This window comes from Vigna radiata, chromosome 1, assembly GCF_000741045.1.
Source record: "Vigna radiata var. radiata cultivar VC1973A chromosome 1, Vradiata_ver6, whole genome shotgun sequence".
NCBI classification, from domain to species: domain Eukaryota; kingdom Viridiplantae; phylum Streptophyta; class Magnoliopsida; order Fabales; family Fabaceae; genus Vigna; species Vigna radiata.
The window spans coordinates 11,738,861-11,749,679 of record NC_028351.1 but is presented as its reverse complement, the minus strand read 5'-3'; the positions used below and the strand labels follow the sequence as shown (position 1 = coordinate 11,749,679).

At 29.0% G+C, this 10,819-nt stretch overlaps 1 protein-coding gene across 1 annotated transcript; it reads right to left on the bottom strand.

Annotated features, from left to right (window-relative positions):
* Positions 1 to 8,540: 8,540 nt before the first annotated feature.
* On the bottom strand, positions 8,541 to 10,384 carry LOC106757505 (UDP-glycosyltransferase 83A1-like). The gene is made up of 2 exons (XM_014640181.2): positions 9,904 to 10,384; positions 8,541 to 9,475 (listed from the first exon to the last, which is right to left on the bottom strand). Exons 1-2 carry the CDS (start codon positions 10,382 to 10,384, stop codon positions 8,601 to 8,603), a joined length of 1,356 nt encoding a protein of 451 aa, XP_014495667.1. The 3' UTR covers positions 8,541 to 8,600.
* Between the last annotated feature and the right edge of the window lie 435 nt (positions 10,385 to 10,819).

Here is a 10,819-nt window from a genome sequence, read left to right as displayed (position 1 = left end):
TTCATCATAAAAATCATTTAATGTTAAAAGGGAATAAATGCATTCCTTGGGGGAATTGTTATCAAGTGTTTAAATGCCTCTTTGTTGACTTCTTTTATGTTTCTCCTCTCAAACTCCCATGCTTCTAGTTATGTACAACAAATAGATGAAACCAGCCATTTAGCCTGACTATGTTAACCATATGCATCACACTAGTGTTATCAAATAAAAGTTCCAATCTTTCTTTCAACATTGAACCACCTTTTACACAATACCAAAGCTCTTTCGCTCCAACATACCTCATCTCCTTCAGTATATTTAAAATCTTGAAGTAGCTCCAAGAATCTGGGTCTTAGGACAAGGTAAAACTTTTCCCTTCATATTTCAATTTCTCATCATTTACAAACTTTCGTTCGTGGTGGAACATCACCTCAAACATATCGTCGCACATCACACACACACACACACCTATAAAATATTCATATGCCGACAAAATCAAATATATATTATAACTCATACCATATTAAAACAGGATAACCCAATACAACTTTAAAATGACATGAGGGCAGAGGAGCGACCACAATGCAAAGACAAGTTTTATCATGATGAGACAACACACTCATATTTAAACACCTTATACCTCAACATTTAAACACATCTTACCTAACATCATTAATCCAATTCACTTAAACAAACAACCTAGTACATGGTGACAAAAAACACCCAACAAAAAATTGTAAACTACAATTCAAGAACATTTACTAACCTCACAACCTTCAATAACAACAAACACGCTCCCAAAGATGATGAAAAGTTTTAGTTTGAATCTTCCCTCACTATTTAATCCCTAATTTTGCTAAACGACATTGAATAGATAAATCCCTAATTTCGTTGTCTAATGACATTAAAACTTATGAGAAAACCTTATTTTGTTGCATATTTCTTAGTTATGTTTTAAAAAACAAAATATCATATCACTAAATTCATATTGCTACATGTAATTTAAAAATTGCTCCATAGACATGTCTAATCATTGTTTAATATTACATACATATACCAATATGCATGTCTAGTTATTGTTAAGTGTTATATATAGTCATTGTTTCTTTAACACTAATTGACATGTTAATAATTACAGTCTAGTTACATAATTTTTTTAAAATAAAAATACAATTAACATATATACAACATCAAACTAATATTTTTTTATAAAATTGGCGATTAAAACATAATTTAATCTTAAATTTAAAATTAATTATATAGAATTATATATATATATATATATATATATATATATATATATTATAAAATTAGATATTAATTACCAATTTGATATAAAATGATATATTTAATAAATAATAAATGTGGATGAATTTTTGAATTATTCTTATATTATCTTTAAAATGAATATTATATTTTATTTAATTCTATAAAATTTACTTAACATTTATATCTATATATATTATAAAGGAATTTTTTCATGTCGTTTTATATATATATATATATATATATCATATTTATTTTATATTATATATATTTATCATGTTATGTGTTGCATATTTATTTTATATATATATAAATGTTAAAATGATGTTGATTTAAGAGGATGGGGTATTGCATGGCAGGAACAGAGTAACAGTGATGTGAGTCTCTCTCAGAGAAAAGACAGAAGCAAGCAAAGTAGAGAGATTGAGATTTACAGAGACAGTGAGTGCAGGTAGCTATATATCTGTAGCTGCACCAATCTGCAAGGAATTATGCAGTGACACGCTCTCATCATTCTCACTCTTCATTTTTCTGCTAAATATCTCAGTGACATTGACTGCTAGCTATTACCTTTTTCATCAACATTTTTCATTACATCATTCCATATTATCACCTACCCATAATCTTAATTAGTCTATCAATTATCACACAAAAATAATCATTCACACCATTCTCTCCCCCACACTTTTCTCTGCTCACAAAACCCCACTTTTCTTATTTTATTCAATTTCTTATCTCTCTTCATTTATTTCTTTATTATTATAAATATTATAAATACTGATATCAAAATCGAGTTCCATTCATTTACAACAAATTAGAAAAATTTAAATTCAGTCTCACTTATCAAGAATTAATAAATTTAACGAATTGATTCATTTAATTATAATTTTTTAAAATAAAAAATTATAAATTTTTTATAATTTAAATATAAATAAATTTTATTTTTAAAATAATATTAAACTTAAAACAATTCAAAATAATAAAAAAATACAATATAATCTATTTATAATGAGTCAAACAGTATTTTCCAAAATTTTATAAAATAATAAATTAATAAAAATAAATTATGTGAATTGATAGACTAATTCAACTCATTACAAGTTCAATTCAAATTAATTGAATTTAAATAAATTGAATTGAAAATTAATCTATATAATAGACCAAATTAACTCGCCAATTAACCTATTGATAACTCTAATTCTAGAAAAACTAAGTGTTGATTTTTGTATGTTCAGCATTAAAAGTATATACTAATATTAGTATACTATAATTTGTTTTGCGTATGAAGATGGTGTGTGTGGTTGTCATGACCATGACATGTTCACTCAAGGAGTCAATGAAGCCATGTGCAAAAAGCCAACATTGAAGGGTGTGAATGTAAAATCTCCAAACTCTCAAAATAAAAAAATCCCAAGTAATTAAACCAAAAATGGTTTGCAAACATCATGTGGGTTATCTATTTTTCACAATCTATAATGTCCCTTTTGTTTATGGATGTGTGTGTTTCATTCACTGACATGCACACTGTTTCTTATAGGAAAGCTATTAAACAAATATTAACTATGTAGTGCTGCTTTCTCCAATATTATTTTATCCATAAAAGGAATTTCTCTTGTCTTATGTGTTACAACAAAGAAAATAATAATTTATAACCTACTTCTTTATACAATTTGTAAACAAATATATAATATTAAGTTAAATTTTAAATATCTAATAAATATTAATAAACTAATTTTAACATTTCTTATTATCAAAATTTGAAATAAAAATATCTATCATGCAATACATATTTAACGACAATGTATAATCATGATTAAGCTATCCCATAAACAAGGTGACAATGGAAATATAAAGTTTAGCTAACAATAACCTTAATAAAAAGGATAATGATATTTAGACAACATTTTTTTGACAACATTTGAACATTGATTACGTGTTAATATGTGATTGGTCAAAAATTACTCCACAATCAATATTAATAATCATAAACATTATTGTGGAGTAATTTTTGACCAATCACAGATTGACACGTAATCAATGTTCAAATGTTGTCAAAAAAATGCTGTCTAAATATCATTATCCTAATAAAAATAACAATCAAACAGAAAGTTGTTTCATAAAGCCTAATAAACATAATTACATAGTCGGAAAACAATCTTCAAATTAAAAATAACATTAATTTTTCACATTAACTTTGATTTGTTTTTTCATAACATTTTAGTAAATATTTTATAACATTTTTTATTCTTTAGTGGGACTTTTGCCAAAAATAATCAAAGATTTAAAAAGAAGTTTGGAAATAATCAAAGATTTAAAAAGAGATGTGATTGAATTGAAAGTCAAGACAATGATTATGACTGGATGCAGGCCAACTCAAAGTTTGAAAAAATTAAAACAAATTAAAGAATGAGATATTTTTCTACATTTTTTTAGGCCTCAAACATTTAATATTAAAAAAAAACAAAAATTTTTAGAGCTTACTTTTTTAGACCTAAAGCACTTATTAAAAACAAATTTTGAGATCTTTTTATTTTAAGACCTATAGCAAGAATTTGACGTCCTTCGACCTTGACCTAATCTTACTACATAAATATCTAAATTAATTGTGTATTGTTTGAATGAATTTGTCAGCTTATTTGTAGTTCTAGTTATAAAAGTGTTTATATAATATAATTTTATCTCAAATTTAAAGCTATTTCAATAAAAAAGTATTAAATTGGTATTTTATTTTTAAGTTTTTACTAAAATTAAGGAAAGTTTTTATTAAAATTAAGGAAAGTTTTTAAAAGGTAACCTCTTTGACTTGTTGTTCTATAATTTTAAAATAGATTATGTTTTTAAAGCATGGCGTGAGTTTTATTTTAAAGTTATGTGATCAAAATAAATTTACTAGTATAAAAATAATAATTATTGAAGAATTGTTAAAAGTTTGATATATTTTATATATTTTTAATTTAAGCTTATAAAATTAAAGATATTTTTGAAAAGATTAATTTACCGTTTAAGTAATATAAGACTCAATTGTGCACCTTAGCTTCCTTTTCTTCTTCAAACTCTTATCTTATAGTAAAAGTTCTAAGTTAAGAGAAGTTAGTTCTAGCTTAAATTCTAACTTAGATTTTAAGTTATATCTTAATTTTGAACTCGAATGATACTTTCGCATGTTTAAGCTATGGAACAAACTAAGTTTTTGGAAGGAATAGATATTGAGAAACTTCAATTTTAGATTTATCAGGTAAGATTCAATTTTAATCTTGGGAAATTTGGCTCTATATTTAGCATTTGATGTTTGAAATATTGTTATGATACGAGAAATGATATATATGTATGGATAATGACAAAAATATGTTGCTTAATTTTTATATGTTATGCTTACACGTTATTTAAAGATTTGTTAATTTCAAATTTTCATGGTAGACTTGATATTGGTAAGCCTAAAATTGTGTGAACTTGGTGTCTCAATGAAATATTCTTAAAATTGTGATTTTTGAATGCATAACTTTAAATGATAGTATTTTGCTCTTAGCTTTGCAGATTAAATGGTTCTTCTTGATGCTAATTTCATTTGAATTTATGAATTTGGTGTCAATGATAATTTAGTATAAAGTGACATACTATTACGATTTTTTTGTTGAATAAAAATGTATCTGTTTGCAAAGTTTAAATACATCCCAAGGCCTAGAGTTACCAGAGGCCTTCAAGTAATGAAAATACATTTAATCATATAACCAAATAATTAAGGTTACGATTAAATTTCTTATTTTTAAATTTCTTATTTTTATTTTTTTAGATAATGGATACCTATATATTTGAGTAGTATGATATCACACTCAACCTGTTTATAAACAAATATTAAAATACTCGTTATTCATGGGTGATAAATACTTACATATATCACTTATTCGTTATAAATTTTATCCATGATACCCACGAATATAAGTATTATTTCCATCCCTAGTCAGGATGCCTTAAAGAAGATGAAGGTGCAATTTGAAGAAAAATCTAATCAATTAAAAGCATCCTTAGTGTAGAAACTTGAAGAAAAATTGCATTCTTTGGTTTAGGAACAACAAAGTTCCAGAGCGACTTTGAGTGAGCACGAAAGACTCTTACTCAACTACAAATCATATTGACCAAACAAGTTAGAATGAGTTATATGTCGAAAATGATCCCTCGTGTCTAGTTACAATTCAATGACAATTCCATAGGAGACAACCATCGATAGTGTTCTTTCAACAAGACTAGACACATGTTGTGATTAATGAAGCTTGAGATCCTACTCTTCAAGTGCATGTGCCAACTACAAATATTCAATTCATAAGGGATTATGGCTTGACTTAAAAGTCTAATATTTTCTTATGTTTTATATCTACTAGCTAATACGATATTTTTCTTTATTAATTTTTGTCATAATTTGTAAATTAATGAACTAAGTAAGTCTTGATAAACATGCAAGAACTTGTGATCAATAATGGTGACATGGTTAAAGCAAAATATGATTCTCTACTAAAGCTTTTGACCATCTTACTCAAATTGTGATCAATGAGACTTTAAAGTATTTAGAATGAATAGTATATCATTTTATATTTTTCTTATCTTAATGCATTGGAGGTGGTTGAGGGAAAAACACTATAAAACATTTCCATTATTCACCTTTGTGCCATGCAAATACTTATTTGTCTTATCATATTAACATGGAATACATTAAACTTATAATTCATTATATTAAACATATATGGATGCATTGAGTATGAAGCTAGATATATTACCATATGCAAATATGGATGAGTGACTCATAAAGACATATTTACTTGTTTTCATACATTAAAGGGTTCATTTTATTGATTGCGTATTTTTTTAATTATGATAATGATTCAATTAGCTATTTGTCAATCATTGTAAATCTCATTGACAATTAATGGTAATCATTCATAAACTAGTTGTGTGATTTTATTCTCTTGACAGAAAATTTAGCAAGAAATTATTTCAAACAAAATAATTGTATCCAATCATATGTTTTTATATTCTATTTCTATAAAATTATATATTACGTACAAAATTATAAAGTAATATTTTTTTTGTTCAATGCTATTTGAAAGAGTTCTTCTATCAAATAGATCCAAAAATTATAAAGTAATATTTTTTACAAATTAACACGATGCTTTGATCTATACATATACCATGCTTTGAGGGGCCCATTTTGACGCATCCTTATATTTGTCAACTTTGTCACTATGTATATGTCACCATGCGTAGAAGTTTCGTTCTTGAAACCATTCACATGTTTTACGAATGAAAGTGGTCCGGTTATGGTTCATTTTGGACCATGTTTTGTTGTGATTAAGAAACACAACAAATGTAGAATTGATGAATCTTATATATAAGAAGGGTTCTCGTCTCTTTGTAACTGTTTTTTCCATAGTAAGATCAAACTCCAAAACTAATTAAGTAACTTAGCATTGATAGAGCGAATGTCAGTGATTAAAAGTAGTATTAACTTTTTACGTAAATTGAACCAAGATTTCAGTGTTGACTGTTCATGAATATTGACACATTGTATTAATGAAAGATAAAGGAACATGAAGGCTATCATTGATGCAAACATCTTGGGATCTTAAAACAGTCATGGAGATTATTGTTGAAACAATTGAAGATGAGATAAGGTCACATGCTGATGTTCTTTATGGATGCAGAATGAAAAACAAATAGAAGAGAGAATGAAGGGTAGAAAAGAAACAGATTCAAACATTCACCAAGCAAGGATCAAACGCTGTGTGGTCCCTTCTAGACCAAATGCCTTAACATCTCTTCAGACCTGTACCACTCTAGAAGGGAAAAAAAGTGAAACACAGCACAGAGGCCAGGGAGGACTGATACCTCAGTTCATACAGTCATGTTGAAATATCTGCATCACTTCTGATTGTTTCCTTTTCATAATTCTCTTTCTGTCTTGTGTTCTCATTGCTGAGTTTTAAATTTTGCTATCTATATGAAAAAGTCACACCAATGAGGGTTAAGTGGGATTGTCTTTTTGTCAAATTTCACTTTAAAACTATCATGTAAAGAGTGAAGTTAGGTTTACCAAGAGGAGTTTCACTATTGATATTACTTTCTATCAAAACTTTTAAAAAATATGAACTATTAGATGTTCGACTTTATATAATGTTTTATTATTTCATTTTTATATGCAATTTGAGACTTAGACTCACTTGAATTCCTAATAGCATACAGATATACAAAATTTCAAGAATTGAGACAGATGTGGTGAGACTTTATAACATTTTTGAAGAATGATATTGAGAAAAACTAGACAAAGATATTTGGAAAGCACAAAGTTTGTGACAATTTAAGAAGTGAACTAAAACTTTTGTATAACCAAATAATAGTTTGTCCTAGTTTGGATGCTTGGTCATATAATGTTTTAAGAGATTTCCATCTAGCCTATGAAACATATATGTAGCAGAGACATGAGATTCCACAACAATTAAAAATAAGACGAGTTTCTATTATATAAATGGTATAAACTTTATCTTATAAACAGATTTTATAAAATTAAGTTAGATTTAAGTTCACTTAAATAGAAATAGGATCCTGAATTAGGAAGAGTTCAAGACTTTATTAATGTTTAGAGACATCTTGGCCCAAATGATGGATCAATTCAAAAATAAGATTTTCAAGATGAAATCATTGAGGGGAAATATCGTCTTTGATGTGCCTTCTGCTTCTACCAAACACAATATTAACTTACGAATAAACTTGTTTCATCTTTTATTCTAGAAATACTAATGAGAAGCTTATCAAGGAGATCCTTAGTCAATTTTATTAAGAAATCAAGTTAGTCAATTTTGGACAAATTAGCAAATTAGCAATTGATAGGTAGGTATTAGAGAACAAAAAAAAAAAAGGATGATGTACATGTTTTAGAAATGAGAAGAGAATAAAGTTGAATTCTTAAAGAAGCAAAGACAGCAATTTATATGAAAGCCAATGCTGCAAGAGTGTCAGGGGCATAAACATCAGAATCTTATGGAATTCAAATAGATGCTACTTGACAGATTTTCAGTTTCACTTAGATTTAATATTATTTAGCAGTGAGAGGGATTTTCACACCAGTAAGTGCATAAATTTCAGTATCCATAACATTTAGCAGGTGAGTTCATGGTTAAAAATTATGGCATGTACATGATGATAACATGTCTCTGGGATTTTATTATTATAATACAACTGAACTAAGAAAAAAGAGAATGTCATTGGAAAGGAACACAGACAGAAACACAGAAGGGGGAAGAAAAGGATTCTGAAAGCAACCATGATTGTATTACATTAATAGCAAATGCTGTTAACTTTTAACTCTTTCAACCTTTTATCCAGCTGATGAAGCTGTCTAGATTTTTGTTTGACAGACCACCTTGTCCAGTGCCAATTTGAATCTTCTCCTTGAAATCTCTAGCCCTTGATTTCAATTGTTCATCTTTAAAAATTTGATGGATTTTGCTTTGGATTTCACCTTGTGTGATCATGCCACTCTCATTTGGTTCAAGTCCCAATCCCACCTTCCAAACATCACAAACATAGCTCTTGTTTAGGAATTGATCAGCAAAGTAAGGCCAACACAAGACTGGGATCCCATTGCTGACACTTTCCAGTATGGAGTTCCAACCACAGTGACTTATGAAGCAGGCAACTGAAGGATGGATCAAAATTTTCTTCTGTGGTGACCAACCCACCACTCTTCCACGTTCCACCACCCTTTCTACAAAACCTTCTGGATATGCAATTTTTGATTCTTCTGGTTGCACAACCCAAAGGAAAGGTCTGTTGCAAAGTTCAAGAGCAAAACAAAGTTCTTGGAACTGGGGAGGACTAAACTTTGTAAAGCTTCCAAATGCAACATATATTACTGAGTTTGGTGATTGTTGGTCTAGCCATTTCAAACAAGATAGGTCTTGTGGCCAGAAATTGCCTGCAGAGTGGCCAAGTTGATCGCATGACAGAAGTGGCCCTATAGGTATGATCTCTGGAGCCATAGAAATTGCTGCAGACTCAAGTTCATGAGATGAATTGCAAAGCAGCCACTCAGTTTTCTTCATGGACTCTATGTTCTTTACCATGAGTTGGAAAATATGCCTCTGAGTGGTCTTGTTTCCCACACAAACCCAGACAAGCTTTTCTGTACTTACACTTGGCATTGTAGGGGCTAGTTGAATGACTTGCTTTTCCAATGGAGTTCCTGGATAATTAAATTGCTGAGTAAGACATGAATACTAATGAGTATGATTTTTTTTTTTTATGGAAATATGTTACTTGTCAGTATTATGTTAGTGAAAGTAATTGAACTCACAACCTCTTTTACCATCCTTCTCAAACTCACTAAGTCAATATGCTGATTCTGGTTTCATTTCAGGGTTTATGAGCACATTTTTATGCTAAGCCAATGCTAATTGCAGCTTATAAAACATCAATTTATGAAGTTCACAAGTGTTGGAAATTCTTCATAATTAAAGGAGTGTTACATATAAGTAATACTGTTTTCTTGACTTCATAAATATGCATGATACTACTTGATTACTCATGAAACTCTTTGAGTAGCTTGATTTGTGTAAGTAATGTCATTGAAAAAGAAAAGAAACAAATAATATCTGAAAAGTATGAACTCACCATCTTTGTCTATGATTCCATTATGAATAAACTTTGGAATGCTCAATCCCAACACCAACTGTGCTGCTGATGCAGGACAGAAAGCTGCTCTTCTAATTCCCTTCTTCTCTGCAATATCAAGTGCCCATCCAATGCTCTGATCAGCAAGCACACACGTGATCTTCTCACTTTCTGATCCATTGATGCATTCAATTAGCTCTTCAACTTTCTCTGGCATAACCTTCAACACTGCCCCAGATGATTTTCCAGGTCTTTTCTTCTCCTCTGAGGATTCTAATCCATCAGAAATCCACACCAGACAAATTTGAGATAGTAAACCATCCCCACTTGGGAGTGCACTCTTGATCCTGTCATGGTTTTCTTTGGTGTTCACAAATGTTATTTTGATACCTTGTTTGACTAAGATCAGTGAAAGCTCCATTAGAGGAATCACATGCCCTTGTGCTGGGTAAGGTACAACCATTATATGTGGCCTTGCCATCATTATTGTTATTCCTTGCTATGCAGAGTCTCTATGTTCTTGTATACTAAGATTTTGAAAACCTTTGGGGATGGAGAATTTGACTCTACCATTGTCTACAACTACTTGTCTTCGTATGTCATGACATGTTCTTGTAGCCTAGTATGAAAACACAATATGCATATTACATGAAGCTCAAACAAACAAAATCCATTTATTCTAAACTAAAGGTGATGACCAACAAATTAGTGAAAGATTTAAAATGGAAGAATAGTAATTTGAAAATTGATTCTTAAAAGTCTCATCATAACACCAAAGTCATAAGACAGTACATTCAAAAAGGTTTTACATCCAAAAATAACCATGCAGTAAAAGTGCACAAAACAATAAATTTTTGTATTTCTAAATGTTTTGCACTAGTGTAAAAACGCTCTTTAACGTCGGTTATTTTGGGCT

Bases quoted from the DNA above. Each gene is read 5' to 3' on its own strand.
- LOC106757505 (XM_014640181.2), bottom strand. From the start codon at position 10,384: ATGGCAAGGCCACATATAATGGTTGTACCTTACCCAGCACAAGGGCAT. The intron at 9,476-9,903 runs GTGAGTTCATAC...TTAATTATCCAG, and splicing joins TGGAATCATAGACAAAGATG to GAACTCCATTGGAAAAGCAA.